This window comes from Schistocerca americana, chromosome X, assembly GCF_021461395.2.
Source record: "Schistocerca americana isolate TAMUIC-IGC-003095 chromosome X, iqSchAmer2.1, whole genome shotgun sequence".
NCBI lineage: Eukaryota > Metazoa > Arthropoda > Insecta > Orthoptera > Acrididae > Schistocerca > Schistocerca americana.
In genome coordinates, this window is record NC_060130.1 from 105,905,768 (window position 1) to 105,926,876 (window position 21,109).

The window sequence follows — 21,109 nt, forward strand, 5'->3', positions numbered from 1 at the left end:
GGTGTGTAGGTGTGTGTGTGTGTGTGTGTGTGTGTGTGTGTGTGTGTGTGTGTGTGTGTGTGTGTGTTTGGTGAAGGTGATATGAAGCTAGATAATAGCATGTATCATATGCCTAATTTCTAATGTAAGCTTTCTCTGAGAAGGAGAAACTGATACTTTCAGCAGCACTAGTTACTTACACTTATTTTTCATTCCAAATCATAACAGATCTCTCTAACTGTTATTATATATTCTCATGTCAGTGATATGGAACTCCTCCATTTAATAACACAATTTATCACCCTTATCATAATCATCAATTCAGTGCATTAAAATACCTCCCATTTTCGCTACAAGGCACAGTTTATGAAGAAATTATTTTTATACACTACAAATGCAATTTAAAATAATTACCTTTAATCCTTTGGCTCGATTTATTGCTCTCAATGGACGAAGTACTCTCAAAACTCTTAGTATTTTCACCACAGAAATTGCGTTTGACCTAAGAATGATGAACAAACAATTACAGGTAAAGTTTAAAACAAGAAAAATATCTTAGAAAGAGTAAGTGATTAGTATCCAAGTAGCATTTAACAGATCTTTTTCTACTCCTTCATGTTATGGAATTTATAGAGTGCAGCAATCAGTTATCTTTTTTTTTTTTTCCATTACTGCCTAGCCACTATCAATGCACTATTTTCTTATCTTGATGCATGTTAGTTCCCTGTTGTTCAGGCATCAGTCACAGTTCTTTGATGATTTATTTGAGCAGTTAATTAATGAGCTGCGTAACAACTAATCTGCACTTCAAGTAGATGAAGCAACTGATAGTCATAAAGATATTCATTTGATACTTATGTTAATTTTGTTGACAAGTTTAACATTCAAGAGGAACTGCTTTTCCATAAGTGAATACTGGAAACAGCTACATCTCAAAGTCTTTTTATTGATAAATACTTTTTTTTAATCAAAATGGGATACCATGGTACAATTGCACTGTAGTATGCACAGATGGAGCTCACTCAAAGTCTGCAATTTATGGTGGATTCCAAGCAAAAGTTAAAGTTGTAGCTCCTGATGCAGTAGAGACTCACTGCATGATACACGGGAGGCTCTGGCCACTCAAGAACATAGCCCACCCCTTCATTAAGTGCAGGAAACGGTTATAGGGTCAGTTACTATTAAGGCATACTTTATAAACTCATGGCTTTTTAAAGTGCTATGTGAGCAGATGGGTGCTGAACACACTCAACTGCTCTTTTTTTTAGTAATCCTTAATGATTTTCAAGCATAAAGTAGTAAAAAGAATGTCTGAACTGAAGAATGATGTTTTCCATTTCTTAAAGCAGAAAAGTCACTCCCTGGCACACTGTTTCAGCAATGGAGATTCTCTATTGAATATGGCTTACCTCACTGACACTTTTGAGGGACTAAATATTCTTAACACATCACTTCAAAGTTATCAGACAACTGTATAATCCTCGGAATGAAAAAGTGAAGGTGTTCCTACAGAAATCAGAGCTGTGGCAAAATTGAATGCAATGTGGCATGCTAGATATGTTCCTTACATTGGAGTCATTGTTAGAGAACACAAATAATACAATGCTTCCAACTGAGATAAAAGCCTGCTTCCACCACCTAGTAACACTAAAAGCACATTTCAACAAGTGTTTCAGCAATAATTTTGATAAATATAATTGGGTCAAAAATTCACTCAACAGTACTCCTGGAGCATAATATCACCTAAAAGAGTAATAACAACTTATTGATCTCAATTGTGATACTTCACTGAGCTGTAAATTTAATGTAGTGTCTTTGTTGGAGTTTTAGATACATATTAGCAAGGAAATCCCAACACTGAGCCAAAATGCAATGAAGATCCTGACTCAGTTTGCAACAACACACTTGTAGAAGACTGGCTTTTCAGCTTTGGCAGCTATGAACTTTGTAATTTAAAATTTTGATGCTCTTGTAATCCCTCTTTGCTGAAATTGTAATTTTTTTTTTATTTCACAGTTTTTGAATAATTGAAAATATGATAAAGATAAAGAATTTGTACCCATATTTTTGTTACAAGACTTATAGCAGTTTTGGTTTCTGTTGTGTAAAATCCTTCTAAACTGGATTTGCTAAACCTGAGAATAAGGCAAAGAAAATATAAAAAGTGACTATTTTTTATTAATAAAAAAGGTTGGGGCTGATGTTGCTTTCCCTCATGAAGGGGAGCAAAGAGAGAAAGTTTGAGAATCACTGGAGTAGAGGGATTAGAAAAATATAGGACTTAAAGAATGAAAGCATTCCTTGCCACTGGTGATATTTTATACATAGGATCTGCAATAAATAATATGTCTTTCCAAAAGCAGTTAAATATTCACATCAATCTTTTGTTAATGATAGTAGCTGCTGTGGAAATTCTTTTCCTTATATCAAACAATGGAAAATCCAGAACTGATTTGTTGTGCCTGTTTGCTAGTCAACATTTCCACTATATGGTGTGTAGTAATCTAGCCTTCCCTAGCATTACAATAGATTTAAAGTAGTTAACAAGAACTGACTCACTTCCTACTCTGCGTACTATCGTCTTTTGTGAGGTGGTGGTTACTTATTTCATCACAGAGACAAGGATTGGTTTAAGCAGCCAGATGTTGTCTGACAGCTGACTAATATTGTAAGGAAAGAGTAATCTGGATTGCATGATCCATGTCTGGATGTTTCCATATATTAGTGGTTTATGATATTTGTGATATGAAACAGAAATGGGTTACCAATCTCAAATTTACCTACACGATATAGAGCTGCAGGATTAATGGAGGTTAATTAGTCCTTCAACAACTGAAGAGTTGTATGCCCAACTCTACAGAGTGATATTCCTATTATCAAAGAACACACTATCTCTTCAATGGACTTGAGTAATTTTTAAAGGGAGCAATGATAATTTTGTGAAACGTGATAACAAAATCTTTTGTTTGAAGGCATTTTGATTATTTTTCGACCGTGACTGTCTCAAGAAATATGTAAAGGTTTTTTTAAATTACCTCTACCAGTCACAAACTTTGTCAACTATTGTATTACTTATTTATTAGTGACATGTTTTGAGGCAATACCTCATCTTCAGACTAAATGGCATTACAAAAACAACTTTACAATCAGTATGACCTTACTGTAAAGTTGTTTTTGTAATGCTATTTAGCCTGAAGATGAGGTATTCCCTCAAAATATATTGTTAATAAATAAGTAATACAATAGTTGACAAAGTTTGTGACTGTTAGTGGTAATTTAAAACAACCTTTACAAAAATCTTTTGTTTCTTAATTGCTTTTATGTAACATTACAATATTCTAAGCCTGAATTTCACTGAGCTGTATTTCACAATGGAATGAATTTTTTAATTGTACACTTCACTCATTATTTAATCATTCTTACACACATTTCCAGTTTCTGAATCATAAATGTTTTACAGTGTTATTTCTTTGTCTGATATATCTCTGGTGTATGTGCACATTGTGGCTGTTGAGTTGATCTAGAAGCCTGCACGTAATAATTATTTTCCAAAATATCTTCAGATTACTTGTGAAATTGCAACAACAAATATTTCAGTGGTCAGGCATACTGACTAAATACATAAATAGTTGCTGCAGAGTGTATATTTCATGATTGTTCATTAAATGTGCTACCAGGCACAGGCACAGCTGACAATTAACTGGTGGCTGATAATGCACTTTGTAAACAATTGTATAATTTATTAAATTTATGAAGTTGAATCCTATATGAATTATTTTATGTAACCCACATTATTTATAATATGAGAAGCCTCTCATCAGACTGGTTATGTGCACTCAAAGCAAAAGGTGAGAATGATAAAGATTCATTACACTGCAATAAAATTATTTCATTTCAAACACTATGGAACATACCATTTGCTTTCTTGGATCAAAGCTGTATACAATCCTTTACTATCTGGACACTGACACACATTTTTAAATGGAGCACACATTTAAAATGTGATTAATGATTTTTTAGAAGAAAAATTGTTAAAACCATCATTAATAATTCAAAACATTTTAAATTTTTAATGAAAATGAAACAGTCAGCTAACAAGTGACAGTTGCATTACATAGACTGAGAGGTGCTCTCTTTACTCAAGGCACTAAGTGAAATTTAGGCACAGGAAAAGCAGTGAAAGTCTGTTTCCAAAACAGGTCGAAAAATGTAAAACAGGTTGAGAAACGTAAAACATCAGCAGCTGTGGAGTGCAAAGTGTTGTTTGAATACACTGCCATGTTTTTCATAATTTTTCATTCATTGCATGTCTTGCATGATTTAAAGCTTATGTACAGAGAACATCTGTGTGTTGTTAACATTCTTGTGTTTTTCTTTCTCCCTGTTGCCTAGAATTTAGCTGCATAATGCATCCGAAGATAATTTTTTCACTAATTGTCACTTTAGTACAGTTTAAGATGTCTTAGTGCTTTTTTAGTTTACTGTAATACTAGCATCATGTGTGAAAAATGTGGATGTTGCCATAGTTTGGTTAGTATGGAAGAAATGTGTCAGGATTGATGGTTGATGTTTCACTGCGGTGACTGTAATGGGAAAGACAGTTAAGTGTCAGATTAGGCTCTCCTGTAGAGTTGTAGATTATGTAGTTGAGGCAGGAGAATTGTGAAACAATAATGAAAGATTTGTGCCATTCAGGCAGAATAAGAAATTTCATATTTTGAATTAGATAGGTTTGGGGAAAGGGGGGGGGGGGGGGGGGGCAGAGACAGTGGGAGCTGTGGAAAGGTGACAAGTAATAGACAAAAAGAGAGAACCTCAGAAATCACATTTCAAATTGCAGTTAGGAATCAGTTTCACTTGCTACCTGAAACAGGAGAAGAGCCTCAAGTACTTTCTGAGCAAAGTAGAGTGCAACGACTTTAAGGCTAGGTCAGTAGAAAAGTCAAGTAGAAAGAAGAGAGTTGTGGCAGAGATGTATGATAAATGATACAGGGACAGCAAAGCAAGGATCATAAAACATATTGTTAAGTTTAGCCTAGTGACAGAGAACATAGGGCCCTTGTGCAGAAATTTTGATGAAAATCATCAGGTATTTATAGAAGGCATGACTGGAAAAGGCTTAGCTAGTAGCTTAGACTGTAGAATCATATGTCACTTGGAGATAATAAGAGCAACAACACCACACATGTGTGGGGTTTGTGAAAGTTTGACAGTGCCATGACCAGACTTGGGGTAACATAGCTGTCAGCCATGTAAAAATAAGATCTCATATCTGTGCATACTTGTTGCTGCAATTGGGAGATGTGGATATACAAATCGAGGCCTGCACCTGAATAAGAATAGGAAGGACAGGTTAGCTGAGGATCTTGGGGAAAGTATAAGAGGGCCACAGACATTACGAGACAATATTTCTGTGATTAATGAAACCAGAGGGGACACATTTTTTTGGATTAGAGTCAGGCTATAGCGGGACAGTCTTGAAAGAAATTCGAACTGAACAGTTACAATATTATAAGTAACAGTTTTCAGAAAAGTAAAATTAATTTTTGATTCTTCAGTTTATTCCAGCATATTTCCTACTCAAACAGTCCACGGGTGTGATGCTGGTCCTTAGTGCCCAATGGGGACAATATTTTGGTGATTATACATGTCGCCATCGTCAGGTGCGCTTACGAACTGAGCTCTTGAGGGCGGGCTGCCATCTTAAATCCCCTCCCCTCACGAGGAGTTCTCTCCATGGTCCATGTCTGCGTGTCAGCGGTCAGTGAGATGCTTGTGTCGCCGACTGTGGTGGCATCGGTGTAATTGCCTTGTCCGCCCTAGTCACCTGTTCGATCCTTTGCTGAGTATCCTTTTAATTAGACTCAATGTTGGTTCCCATGCCCTGCTGAGATTGTAGCCACAATCTTGGTTGATGAGTTCATCTGTGGTATGAATTTTGATAGCCTCTCTAAAGACACTGTCCCAGTATTTAGATGTCTGTGCCAGGACTCTGGTATACTGGTAGTCTATTTAGTGATTTTAGGATGAAAAGTGCTCTGCAACCACCACATTGTGGGGGTACCCAAGTCAAGTGTGCCTCTGATGTTCTCGGCAATGATCTTCGATGGTGCGCACTGTCTGTCCAATATAAGTCTTACCACACTGACACAGAATCTGGTACATGTCAGCCTTCGGCAAACTGAGTTCATCTTTGACACTTCGCAATAATGTTCGCATTTTATTTGGTGAGCAAAAGACAGTTTCTACTTGGTGTTTCCTCAATATTCATCCTATTTTCCCCCATACCACATGCTGTACTGTAGAGGTGGGGCAGAGAGCGTGTCTGATCTGCCATTCCCAGTACAGCATTTTTCCGGAATCCAGTTTTGAGGTGTTCCAGCTCTTTGGGCAGACACTCTGCATCAGAGATGATGCACATCCTGTGCACCAGTGTTTTTAGCACCCCATTCCTTTGTGCAGGGTGGTGTCAGCTATCTGCTTGCAAATACAGGTCAGTGTGTGTTTTCTTTCTGTATATCCTGTGGCCCAGGGTTCCATTCGCTCTTCTTTTGACCATGATGCCCACGAATGGTAATCTTACTTCTGCTTTGGTTTCCATAGTGAATTTGATGTTTGGATGTATGGAGTTCAGGTGTGTAAGGAAGTCTAGGAGCTTGTCCCTTCCATGGGGCCAGATCACGATCGTGTCATCCACATAACGTAGAAAACAAGTAAGTTTGCATTTGGATGATGCCAAAGTTTCCTCCTCAAAGTACTCCATATAGAAATTGGCGACCACAGGCAAGAGTGGGCTCCCCATTGCGACTCCTTTTGTTTGTTCATAGTATTCTGAAGAATCGCATCATATATCTCTATGTGGAGGAGATGTATCGCAGCATGAAGCAATTCGACAAACTGCGCCACTGAAGGAGCCGTTTGCTGAGTGCTCTCGCTTTTCTGAAGAGATGTCGTTTTGTTGTGCCAAACTTTGCTAAGGTCACACATCACATCAATTCTGCAGCAGCTAAGAGAATTATGAAGCGTGCTAGGCTTGCCTTGGTTCATGAGGGGGTACACTTTACCAGACGCAGCCTTGAGTACAACTCCCAGGGACGACAAACTATATCTACAACTAGCCAATCATTTTAATTCCAGGACCTGGGACTGGGTTGATGATGTTACCTGGGTGACCACCAATTCTGCACATAAGAAGTCCTTGGGATGCCAATTATATAAATTTTCTTGTCTTTCTGACAAACCATTGCAGAAGGCTCCACACAAGATGGTTATCAATCTCACGGACATTGAGCTGACTGGGGATGCAGTTTCTGTTCTGGAGAAGGGACTTAATTTTGCTCCCACACCTAGGTTCACACCGGTAGTGGACATTGTCAGTGCAGTTGAACAGGTTGCTGCGTGACTACCACCTGAAGCAGTTGAGGAAGTATGCCTGGATGCCTGCTGTCCTCTGACGAGAACTAAATCGATCAAGTCGAATATTACCAGCAGGGAGAGGGCAGCCATTCAAGACCTTTCAAGATCTGAGACAGAGCCCCGAGACTGTTGTCTTACCGGCTGACAAAGGCAATGCTATGCTTGTTCTTTCCCATAACAACTATACTGAGAAGATAAAGAGCATGCTAAATGACAAATGTTACAGGAAGATCAACGCTGACCCCACAATGAAGGTGGAGAACAAGACCAGAGCAGCTCTTCTCAAGGATGCAGATTTAGCAGAGGGTGTCGACAAAAATTGACACCTCAAGGACCTGCACTGTCAAAACTTTATGGACTCCCTAAAGTCCACAAAGAAGGGGTGCCATGACCCCCAACTGTCAGCAACATTAGGCCACCTACATATTTGCTGGCAAAATACCTGGCAGAATTACTAAGCCCTTATGTGGGTAAATGCCTCATCACATTTGTAATTCTGTGGATTTTTTAAAATGTCTCTACATCTTCAAGCTGAAAGACTCAGATATCCTGGTCAGTTTTGACGTTGTTTCATTATGCACCAGGGTGCCTCTTCAAGAATCAGTTGAGCTTATTGCACAGAAATTTGACATGAAGATGACCAACCTTTTCAAGCACATTCTGAACTCCACGTATTTTCTCTTTAATGGAGAATACTATGAACAAACAGAAGGAGCCGCAAAGGGGAGCCCACTCTTGCTTGTGATCGTGAATTTCTATATGGAGTACTTCGAGGAGGAAATTTTGGCGTCATCCAAAAGTAAACCTACTTTTTTTCTACGTTATGTGGATGACACGATCTCGATCTGGCCCCATGGAAGGAACAAGCTCCTAGACTTCCTTACACACCTGAACTCCATACATCCAAACATCAAATTCACTATGGAGACCAAAGCAGAAGGAAGATTACCATTCCTGGACGTCATGGTCAAAAGAAGAACGAACGACACCTTGGGCCACGGGGTATACAGGAAGAAAACACACACTGACCTGTATTTGCAAGCAGATATATGCCACCACCCTGTGCAGAGGAATGGGGTGCTAAAAACACTGGTGCACAGGGTGCGCACCATCATTGACACACAAGAGTCTGCCCCAAGGACTGGAACACCTCAAAACTGTATCCCAGAAAAACGGGTACTTGTAATGGCAGATCAGACGCGCACTACGCCCCACCTCTACAGTACAGCATGTGGAGACGGAAGAAGCCACAGAAAAAGAGATAGCCACTGCCTATATATCATATACTGGCACATTATTGGGGAAAATAGGATGAATATTGAGGAAAAACCAAGTAGGAACTGTCTTTTGCCTACCAAATAAAATGGGAAGTGTCAAAGATGAACTCAGTTTGGCGAAGGCTGACATATACCAGATTCCATGTCAATGTGGGAAGACTTATATTAGTCAGACAGTTTGCACCATCGAAGATTGTTGCCGAGAACATCAGAGGCACACTCGATGATGATGATGATGTTTGGTTTGTGTGGCGCTCAACTGCGTGGTTATCAGCGCCCGTACAATTATCCAATCTTTGCTCAGTCCAATTTCGCCACTTTCCTGGATGATGATGAAATGATGAGGACAACACAAACACCCAGTCATCTCGAGGCAGGTGAAAATCCCTGACCCCACCGGGAATCGAACCCGGGACCCCGGGCTCGGGAAGCGAGAACACTACCGCGAGACCACGAGCGGCGGACGGCACACTCGACTTGGGTACCCCAACAAGTCGGCGGTCGCAGAGCACTGTTTGTCTGAAAATCACGAAATGGACTACCAACATACAAGGGTCCTGGCTCAGACATCTAAATACTGGGACAGTGTCTTTAGAGAGGCTATCGAAATTCATACCATGGGTGGACTCATCAACCGAGATTGCTGCTACATCATCAGCAGGGCATGGGAACCAACATTGAGTCTAATTAAAAAGACGCTCAGCAAAGGAAATGAATGGGTGACTAGGGCAGATGAGGCAATTACACCAACGCCACCACAGACACAGACACCAGCATCTCACCGACCAGTAATGCGCAGGCGTGGACCGTGGAGAGAACGCATCGTGATGCGAGGGGGTTTCAGACGGCAGGCTGACCTCAGGAGCTCAGTTCGTCAGCGCACCTGATGATGGCGACATGTCTGATTGCCAAAATATTGTGAACGTTGCACACTATGGACTGGCAGTACAACTGTGGACTGTTTGAGTAAAATTAATTTGATACACCAGATCATTAAAGGACTAAAAAAACAAGAAAAATGAGCTTCTTCTATGCCTATAAGGTGTGGAAACTTCTGAAGTGAAAGATGTTCTGTGTCTCTCTGATCATCCTGTAACCACAGGGATGAAGAAGTTAAGTGTGAGGGATAAAACTTGGTTTCATGTTCCATGGATGATTTGCATGATAAATCATAATGATGTGGAAAATAGTCATTTTACATTAACATTGCAAATTAATTTGTAAATATGGCTACATGCTGAACATTTAAAAGCTTTTTGTGTTATTATTATTATTATTAAATATATGGATGTGAGTTAGTAATTCCTACCCCCAACATTTTACACTTTACAGTAACAGAAATCTTCTACAGAATAGAGCTAGTTATCAAGGAGAAACTTTTACAGTTTGTTTTCAAATTTTCCCTCGCTGTCTGTCAGCCATTTTATGTCACTGGTTAAGTGATCAAAACTTTTTGTTTGTAGCACTATGGGGACCCCTTTTTGTGCTAAAGACAACATTAATGTGGTGTACTGAATGCCATTTTTCTTCTGGCAGTGTAATTATATACACCATTGTTCCTCTGTAACTGCTGAGGATTATTTACAACAAACTTCAGGAGGGAATAAATATACTGTGAAGTGGTAGTCAAAATGCCCAGTTCCTTAAACAGATGTCTATAACATGATCATGCCTGAGCATCACATGTTATTCTTACATCACATTTATGAGCAAGATATTCTTTCACGATTTCTTCCCAGTCGGAATTACATTCCCAGATTATTTTGGTTAGATTACTAAATACAACTTTCTGCCTTCTCTTGAGTAGATATGACATTATCCTTTGGTTGGATATACCTTCACTCCCATGAAACCTCAATTTATCTAGGATAACAGTAAAATGTCTTAGATAGCTCACAGCAAATACTAACTGGTGCTATTTTATTATTTAATGCTTGTAAATTTGGTGAGTGAACATGTGAATGGCTTCCTCAGTAGAGAAAATCTTCTGAAACTCAAAATGTGATTTGCTGAGGGTGATATTGTTGCTATTGTGAGATACTATTCTAGAATACATCACCTTCTCAAAAATTTTGGAAAATGGTGTCAGCAGTGCAACAGGTTGGTAGTTACCGAAAGTCTCTTATCGCCTTTCTTAATGAGGGGTTTAACAATGGCATATTTCAGTCTCTCTGGAAAAATGCTTTGTGTTAGTAATGCATTACACATCTCAGATAAGACTGGGCTTATTATATGAGAACAAATCTTTAGTACTCTATTGCAAATAAACCAGATAAGCTATTATTTTTGAGATAATGTACAATTTTCTTAATTTCAGAAGGAGAAGTTGTTGATACATCCACATGATTGAATTTTACATGAGTTACTCTTTCAACACACATGGTTATGACTTTTCTCTTGATCTGTTTTTCCTTATACTTCCTACTAAGTTAAGAAATAATTATACACTATATTTGGTACCTGTGCCCTGTGATTTATAGCCCTTCCATTCAGTTCAGTACTGATGTTATCCTCTTCTGTGGCTAGTTGTCCTGTCTCTCATTTCACTACATTCCTTAAAGCCTTAAGTCCACTGTTGGAATTGCTGATTCCTCAAATGTGCATGTTCCCTAATTTTTTAATAACTTTGACTGGTTTTTGTACTGTACAACTACTGCAGGATCTCTACTTGTTCTTTTCAACAGATACATTTCTCTTTTCCTCTTACAAGATACTTTAATCCCTTTAGTGATCCATGTCTTTCTTACATGGCTGTTTAATGTCCTTTCTGATTAGCTTTTGCATAAAGCCATTTTTGACTAATGATATGTATTTATCATGGAACAGATTAAGTCCTATGTTAGCATTTGGTTCATTATAAATTTCATCCCATGTCACCTTTTTTAAACTACTCTTAAAAACGTTTGTCCTGGAGTCATTAATTATTATAACTGATTTCCACTGAGAAATAGCCTAACTAACTATGCATCATGATCAGAGAGAGCATTTGTCAGGGGCAAACAATTATTTTCTTTCTTAAGGCTTCACCAAAGAAAACATTATTAATAAGGGTCTTACTGTTTTATCCACCGGTGTTGGAAAATTAACTACTGAGATCAAATTGTAGAATCCAAATAAGGTTTCCAGGTCATTTTTCCTATCAGAATCCTTTAGAAAATCTACTTTTAAATCACTACAGACTATTAACTGTTTGATGCTGCCTAACAAATAGCATAACAAGGAATTCAGGTTCACCATAAAAAATTCAAAATTTCCCAGTTGGGATCTATATACAGTTACAATTAAAGTGAACTATTTTTCAGGATTAACTCACAAGCATACACTTCTAAGTGGTGATCGCTACAAATCTACATGTCCCAATATTTTTGAACTTGTTTTCTGTCTCAATATATGCAACAACTCCTTTTCCTGTATTAGCTTTGCATGAATAGGCAAATAGAGTGTAATCTTTTACATGCAATTCTCTAATCCTGTAGTTACGCAGTTCTCATGATGTCTATCTTTTCAGAGCTCTCTAAATTTTCAAAATATACAAGGAGCTCTTCTACATTATTACTCAAGTCTCTAATATTTTGATGAAATAAGCTACCCTTACTTCCTGTGCATTCTTAAGGATTCTGTTGGGCTGTTCTTTTATTTTGACTTCTTTTCTACCTGAACTTCAATTCTCACCTAAAAAACGTACTTCTCTGACACCAGTAACCACAAGGATCTTGCTTTGTATGATGGTAGCCCCCACGAACATTTTCTGCAAGAAGCTCAGCCAACCTATCTTTCCTCTCTACTATTCAGGTGTAGTCCAATTCTAGTATATCCCCATCTCCCTATCATAGCAACAGGTACTGCAGTCATATGAGATTTCATTTCAGTCAGCAGCAGCCTACTCAACTCAGCATTCAGATGGCTCACAGCAATGTTAACCCAGAGCTGGTCATGACACTGTAGGATGTCCATAAACTCATATCTGTTGTGTAATTGCTACTCCTATTTCATACAGGTCACCCCTAAAGCTGTAATATTTGGCCTTAATCAGTCTGTTTCCATCCCCCTTTACTTCAATAACCTGATCCTCTTTGCCAAAATTTTTGTGGAAGTGCCTTATATCCTCTGTTGCCTGGCTAAGGCTAGTGCTTCATTTGTTACCCTGACATCCTGTTCCTGATCTGTCCTCTAACACGTGGCCAACAACTACATCCCTACATCCCCCCCCCCCCCCCCCCCCATGGCTACTACCTAGCAGCAAGACTCTCTTCTTACTCTCTTCTTCCAACTCTCTTTAGGTACTGACCTATACTTAGTTTCCCTGCAGGAATTCTGCTGCACCCTCCTGTACCCTACAGCTCGAAGAGGTTCTTCCCCTCCTATTTTGAGTAATGAGTAAAGTTTATTTGATACTGCAAGCTCAAATGTAGCTCAAATCGTTAAGGAGCTGCTCCCCTTCTGCTCACTGCTTGTTACTTTTACCCATTTCCCATGATCTTTTTCCCTTTCAATCTACCTAATTCAAATTTGTGTTTTCTAATTCAGCCTGGAGGACATGAATCATTATCTCCTGTTCAGCTAAACCCTCAGAGTTCCCCATTCAGTTCAACCCATAGTCTACATATACCACTATCTATTTGACTATCCTATGATATATATCTATCACACATTATAGCACACGTTACTTGCTTAAAAATAGGATTAAATCAATTACCACACTTTACTAGCACCATTTTCCTGCGTAGTTATATCTGAATCTAGTGTAAATCAGAACCCAGCAGCAAGTGCTTGTGAGTTGTTAACACAGAATACTTCTCTGATGATTGTAACTGTCTGCACATCCCATTTAGAGAACTTTCAGCTATTTATGAGAAATCTAGATACATTACTGAGCTGCCATTCAAACAAGAAGAAACAGTTAGTAGTTTGTGGAGTTACTGATATAGGGTTCTTAAAAGATACAGACAGGAAAAGTAAACTAGAATCATTATTTGGATGTTTTGATCTAATTTCAGTAGTTAATATTCCAACAAGTGTGCAGCAATATACACGCACTCTGGGTGATAACATATTTATAGGCACCATAGCGTATTTATAGACATCTCAGGCTGATGCAATTAATGTGTGCCCAGTTGTTAATGGACTATTTGTTCTTGGTTCACTATAAATGGAAATAAACAACATAGCACCTTACAGCCCTGAGGCAGGTTCAAACAAAGTAATGAGGCTTATTAATGCGAATAGGACACAGCATTTTAAGAGTAAGATAAAAGAAGTGGTGTGGGATGATAATATATATATAAATTCAGTTTATTCCATTGTAAATTTGTGTCAATATTTTAAAGTTACTTCCTAAACAGTTATCAATAAAATCCATTAAAAAACAAGTAAGTCATGGATAACTAATTGACTTAATATTTCATGGAATAGGAAGAGTGACATTTATATAAAGGCCAGAATAAGTCAGAATCAAACATTACTTGTGTGCCACAAAAAATATTGTAATATTTTAAGAAAAGTCATTGAAATGTCAAGAAGTAGGTCCTGACAGGAATTAATAATGCAGAAAATAAGATTACAACTATATGAAATACTGTCAAACATGAGACAGGACACACCACCAGTGCACAAGATAGCATAACAAGTAAACTAAATGGTCATGTTGTGACTGATAATTCAGAAGTTGTGAGCACTTTTATTAATCACATTCTAAATGTAGCAGCAAAAATAGTTGAAGCAGCAAGAGAATATATTAAAAATGTCATTACCCAACATTTTAAGCAACCTGAAGTAGCACCAGTGCCCTTCACTGAAATTAATACAGTTATAAAAATTTGAAACAATTTACTTTGCAGATCAGAGTTTGGATTCCAGAAAGTTTGCTCAATTGAGAATGATATTTATACATTCACTCTTCAAAGATTACCAGCCTTAAATAATAATATCCACAGCTGGAATTTTTTGTAATATTTTCAAGGCATTTGAGCGTTTAGATCATATTAAACTCTTAGAGAAACTCAAGTTTTATGGAACTAATGGTTTTACACACAAGTGGTTTCAATATACTTAAACAGAATGGAAAAAGTTGTGCCAAATAATTTAAACAAAGGTGTGAGCATAGACAAATTTAGTGACTGTGGAGAAACCACAAAATAGTCCCACAGGGTTCAATTTTTGGTCCACTCATATTCCTTATATATGTGTATAACCTTCCACTTAACATTCAATAAGCAGAACTGATACTTTTTGCAGACAGTACTAGTGTTATAACAAATCCCATTAAAGAGAAAGCCACAGAAGATATTGTTATTGGTTTTTCAAAGAATTATTAAGTGGTTCTCTGAAAATGAACTCTCTGTAAATTTCAAGAAAACACACTACATTCAGTTCTGTACAACAAATAGTTATATGAAAAACTCAGGTAATGAACAGGAGTCACTATGTAGGGTAGAATGCTCCAATTTTTTCAGTGTACATATTGATGAAAATTTGAACTGGGAGATGCACGTTACTGAGATTCTCAAACAGTTAAGTTTAGCTTCTTTTGCTCCTTATATAATTGCTCATCTTGGAAACAAGCTTCAGACATATTTTACATATTTTCACTCAATAATGCCTTACTGAATAATTTTTCTGGGGTAACTCAACACTTAGAAAGAAAGTATTGATTGCACAAACGTGAGCAGTAAGAATATGTGGTATTCACCCATGGTCAACATACAGGTACCTCTTCAAGGAATTAGGCATTTGAACTACACTGCCACAATAAGTACATCCACTAAAGAAATTCAGCTTAACTATATCATCACAGTTTAAGAACAGTGGTGCCCATACCTGCAAACACTAGTAGAAACACTGACCTTTACCACCTATTATTAAATCTGTTAGTGGCTTGGAAAGGAGTTCAATTTACAGCAACCAAAGTATTTAATTATTTGTCTAATAACATGACAGGTAACAAAGCAAGTTTTAAATGTAACCTAAAGTAATTGCTCCTGGACAACTCCTTCGATTCCATGGATGACTTTCTATTTAAAAAATGGTAGTCTGAAAAAAGCCTTGTTTTTAAGTGTAGTTGCATGAGCAGGACTAAAAAAAGTAGTGTTTTCATTAATGATAACACTAATCATGTATACATATCCTGTAAACTGAACTGTTTCAGATCATTTTGATAAAATAATTGTTCAAATTATCTATATAACATGTAGTTAACATACTAACTTACTAGCCAAGCTGTAATTGCCTATCATGAGTACATCCACCTTTCATTACTCTGTTTCAAAAGTGAATTGTGGTTTGGCTTAATAATTGTTGTCACTTAGGGTCTACCAGGTAATGATTTCTACACACTAAGAATATTTTATAAAATATAACATAATTGTTGCTTTGCAGAATGTTTTAATTGATAAAATGTATTATTATTTTGGTCACCTAAACAAAACTAGTTTTTAAGTCATATAATCGCTAAGTTTGGTTTTTGTTATTCTACATCTGAAAATTACTGGCACTTAAAATTCAAGCCAATCATTATGTGACTAAAACTGGTGATCACTTTCTGGATAAATGATGCAGAGTAGGACTCCTTGACATATATTGCAGTCATATCCTACGATCCAATGATGATGTTCTGCCACTGACCCTTGTGGCCAGTTATAGAGTATCTAGTGTGCACTTTTATTGTCTGTATGTTTATGATGAATGGAAAGCAGACAGGGACACTGCACAGTGCTGTTACACAGATCACACCTCTCTAACAGCAAGTGAGAAATACTGGATTAAGGTTAAGGCTTAGTGATATTCAAAATGGTTCTAGGAAGAACAAATTAATTGAAGTAATGGTCCTTTATTTTCAAAAGGATGCCCATATTACGTAGATCATCATGAATTAAACTGATATTGGTTTCAAGCCTCTGATCTGACAAAGTTTAATCCCTTGTTTAGAAACCATATCACTGTAACTGTCATGAAGTTGTTTTATGTTTTGAGTGTTTCTATACAATTAGGTAAATAACCACTAGCTGAGGTGAGGTTGGAAAAGCAACAACTGCTGAAGTGAAGTGAGTGAAGATGTTCACCTTCAAGTACTTAATTGTCTTACAGAGCAAGAATACAGACCTACGGTGGTCTAATATTGTATATGTAACTTACAAAATGCTATTTTTAAATAAACAGAATAAACTAAACTCATATACACATCCACCATACAGTTTACTATCAACAGCGTTACTGTCATCAGTATGTGAGATGGTACAGTGAGGCCCACGAATCAACCTAGGATGTTCAAGTAAAGAAAATAAGGAAAGTAAAATCAAAGTATTTTTGATTATTTTAAATTTAAATGAGGAATTTTGCATCATTTTGCGGAAGGAAAAGTTTCTTATTGAAACACACCATACAGAAATTTGATCAGCTGCATGTTGTTGGAAAATATACTATGGAACAGTAATGAACCATTAACATGTAGCAACACGTGTATCAAGAATGAAACACACAAGTGAAATACTTGAGAAAGAGTTACCTTAGGAATATTATTGTTGTTGTTAACTGTCAGCAAAAAAGAAATGTAATGACCTTAGATTGCTAGGTAAACTGTTAGTTCATATTGTGTGATAAGGTCATCTTCATAGAAATATTCAACTTATCCACTAACTGACATGCAATTCAAACCAAAATGAAATACGATATTTAAAATTACTGTTCATATGACATGTTATTAATCACTGGAGATTATTATGCTTTTCAGTTTTTTGCTATCACAAAATGAGCTGTCCCAGTGGTAAAAAAATTTGACTAGCACTTATGGAAAAACTGGAACTGAATCACCATCTGTGCATTCCAATTTAGGTTGTCCGGTGTTATGCAAATGTCATTGTGCTTCTTTCAGAAAGACAATGGCCAGATCCCCCCCCCCCCCCCCCCATATTTTTGTCAACTAAGGCAGTGTATCCTTTATAATTACCAAGATGAATATAAGACATAACACAATAATAATCCTCCTTTGTTTTTTGTCAAAAATGTCCAAATGAAAACATCAAAATAGCAGATAAGAGAACATCAGTAGGTCTTTTGAGGCCTTATGTACTAAGATAGTAGGGAAATGGAAGAGTAGAAATTTTCTTAGTCCCACAGCTCAAGATTGCTTCAGCACAGGGATGTGTCAACAGAAACCTGCCACAAGGTGTAAACATTTCGAGAAGGTTAGTCAGTCACCAAGAGTGCAAAATCAGCACTCCTGTGGGCTCAGTGTAAAAGTAAGACAAGTGCACATCAAACTGCCTTCATTGTCCTCATAACATTGAGTAAGATGCACTAAACAGGAAACAACAACACTATCAGGGACCACATGGAGCACTTGTAGTGCTGAAACAAACCCATTAAGCAAACCCAGAGACTGCTGAACACTCAAAATAAATGGGACTGATTCAGTCATTATAAATGGCATCTCACAGCAAAGCTCTCCTCAGTTCAATATAAATACCCTGACCAGCTAGCTTTGAGGCAGTTGATCAGTAGGACTGTTCAAACTTGATTCTCTGATTATTATACTGTAACTCTTGTGTAAGATTGTTCCATTGTTGCCACAATGTGCCAGTCTTACACTTGCGGCATGGCATAATGACAGGAGTTCCATAACCATGGATAACTGACGCAACAGTCCAGGAGTGCAGCTGCCACTGACGGGTCATCCATGGGTTCACCACCGCCATTACAGTTCAGGGCATGAGCTGCTGTGATAATTTCAAACAGACGAAGGGGCCTACCTAACCAGTGGACCAGGATCAGCGTACATCATGACATCAGAGTTCACAGCATCTGAAACTGCAGTCCACCTGATGGGACAACACGGGCAGTGATGAGAGGGGGTCCAAGCTCTCTCAGGGCAGTGTATGAAACAATTACACAGATGCCTGGGTCATGCCTTCTTCAAGGTGATCTACTGCATGGGAAGCATCCATGGATTGGCATGTGGACAACCTGCCAGACTATGAGTCACCAGCTGATACTTTGGCTGATGCAGTGACCTGTGGCAGCCTGATTCTGCCACTCCTGACAGCAGATTCCACTATGACCCACATAGCAATCGGCCATCACTCAGGCCACAGCTATCAGATGTGTATTGATCAGCAAATGCAGTATTAATTAATCTAGTTTTTTTGGCATCTAACAACAGCCCACATGTCCTCAGGCCACATATCCTGACAAATTAGTAGAGTTCCATCACATGAGTGGGCAACCCCTACAAATGCAATAAAATTATCACTGAGACTCCATCCTCATTAAAAAGCAAATAACATTGATTTAAATTCTAATCTTTACTTAGTCTGGATGAAAAGATATCAGAAAGTGTTCTAATTTAATTTAATTCATGTCACAACTGTAATTACAGTATAATGCAGCTGTTGTAGCCACACAGTATCCGTTGTTCTTTGCATGATATTCCTTAGTATTGAGACCTCTCTCTTAGCAGCTTGACAAGGAACTTGTGTGCTCTATTCTGTTATGTTGTAATGTTTTTTTTTCTAATGTTAAAGATGCTTTGCAGTTCTACCCAAATTAGAAGATACAAGTGTTGTAATCAACTTCTGAAGAACGTCAAACAATGGAAAATCTCATGTGAAATAACAACATGCAACAGTACAGACCATCTGTCATTCAACATGTCATCATTGTGGTGTGTAGCAATATATCCTATTTCATACTGCTGAGGAGAGAGTCACTCAAACAAGCCTTTCATAGATTTCTGTGTCTTATAAGGGCTCTTAGGTGTTCTGGATGTCTAAAGCAACAACTTCCCATTCCTCCCTTCCATTTCGATAACTGAAGAAAAAGATTTTCGAGATGATGCAGTACAGTTAGAGTTAGCTGCATATTTTGTGAATTTTACCTCCTGATATGTCTTGGTTCAGTATTTACTTGTACTTGTCAGGAGTTTACTGAAATTAATAATTTGATTCCAAATATATATTATAAGTGTCTGAAAATATTTGTTGAGAACATCTACCTAAGGGGAACTCCTTTCACCTGGGTAATGCTACCTTTTGCAAAAGATTAACTTTTTTTTCCTGAGACAAGTTACATTAGATCTAAAGACTGAAGTGCTCTGCTACAGACCCTGGATGAGATTATTTTGTTTTGCACTCAGTGCACAGTCCATTATTTCACATAATGTAGGTGTGTATAACTCAAGAAACACAGCAGATATAAGAATTACTTGCTGCATTTGTTGGGATGTTTCATGATTAAATCATTAAATATTACGCTTATAAGATGTTTTTGCAATAGTGTTAGTGAAAAAGGTAATGGCAGAGGTTACAGAAGGAGTCTGAATTTAAAGCTCAGATATAATACTATCAACAGATTTATCACAGCTTCCATCTGTGCTACAGGTATTCCTGTGGTGTTAATAATATACCCACACTGCACAATATTTCTGTGAACAAAATCTAAAATGAGTTCTACCTCAGACTTGGAGTAAAGCATTCATCTTGTGGACAGTTCACTTCTAATAAGAGATCCAGATTGTAAAAATAAAATAAATAACATAACTAAGATTGCTTATTTGTTATTTTTATTGAGTATTAGTGAAGACTTCAAAAAGGTAGCAATATGGAATAGTTCCATTTGGTATAACTCCATTCCTAACAGAATTATTATTTTTCTTGTCTGCTCTCTTGAGCATATGCTACACATATACTCATACTATGCAAATACAAAATCTCCACTTTCTTATCAGAGTTACATATTTTGAATCCTCATTATCCAGGACATAAACAATCTGTATTAGATAACAAGGGTATAAATGGTACATGCAAGATATTTTTACGTAAGGGAACATTCCAAATTTACAATTTGTGAAAACCTCTTGCACTTTAAAAAAATTGTCTCCTGATAATAATTTTTTGTTACACAATTGCCATGCCTTATTTGAAAGCCCCCATTCTTTTCTTTTTAAAAAACATCTTATCTCTCTTGATATTTTGTATTTAAAAATTTATCACTACTCTAAGTTACTGAATTTGTGAATGTTTGAACCTTGAAATGTCATTTTTTCAAAACTAAAAATTAATTATCATTATTATTATTATTATTATTATTCATATATAGCACCAATAGGACCATGCAAGGCACAATCAATCAACGTCATTTTTGATGGTTGGCCTTCCACTGTGTCCAAATTTGTTTTATCCTTTCAGAATAAGATCTCCTTCTTTCACCAGACCACACTGTTCCAGTCTGCTTTCTGATTTCCCTCTGACCAACCATTTAATCACATATCTTCCAACTTTCCAATCATGTATCTTCTGTCTGAATGAATTTCTATCTGTAACTTCTGCCCAAGTTACACCACCTACTTTAAGATCCTCCTTAATCACAGTGATCCATTTAATTGCTCATTTCTGGCCTTACTTCTGCTTCTGTAGAATTCTACTGTTTGTTTTGTGAACCTACTGGGT

The 21,109-nt window shown here is 37.3% G+C and overlaps 1 protein-coding gene across 4 annotated transcripts in view; it reads right to left on the bottom strand.

Moving 5' to 3' along the window:
* Nucleotides 1-21,109, bottom strand: part of LOC124555453 (muscle calcium channel subunit alpha-1-like) — a 566,027-nt gene that overhangs the window by 218,869 nt on the left and 326,049 nt on the right. For all 4 annotated transcript variants that reach the window (XM_047129373.1, XM_047129372.1, XM_047129371.1 and 1 more), the window contains exon 21: nucleotides 394-481. In XM_047129373.1, coding sequence (XP_046985329.1) covers nucleotides 394-481 — 88 coding nt within the window. The remainder of the gene's footprint in view (nucleotides 1-393; nucleotides 482-21,109) is intronic.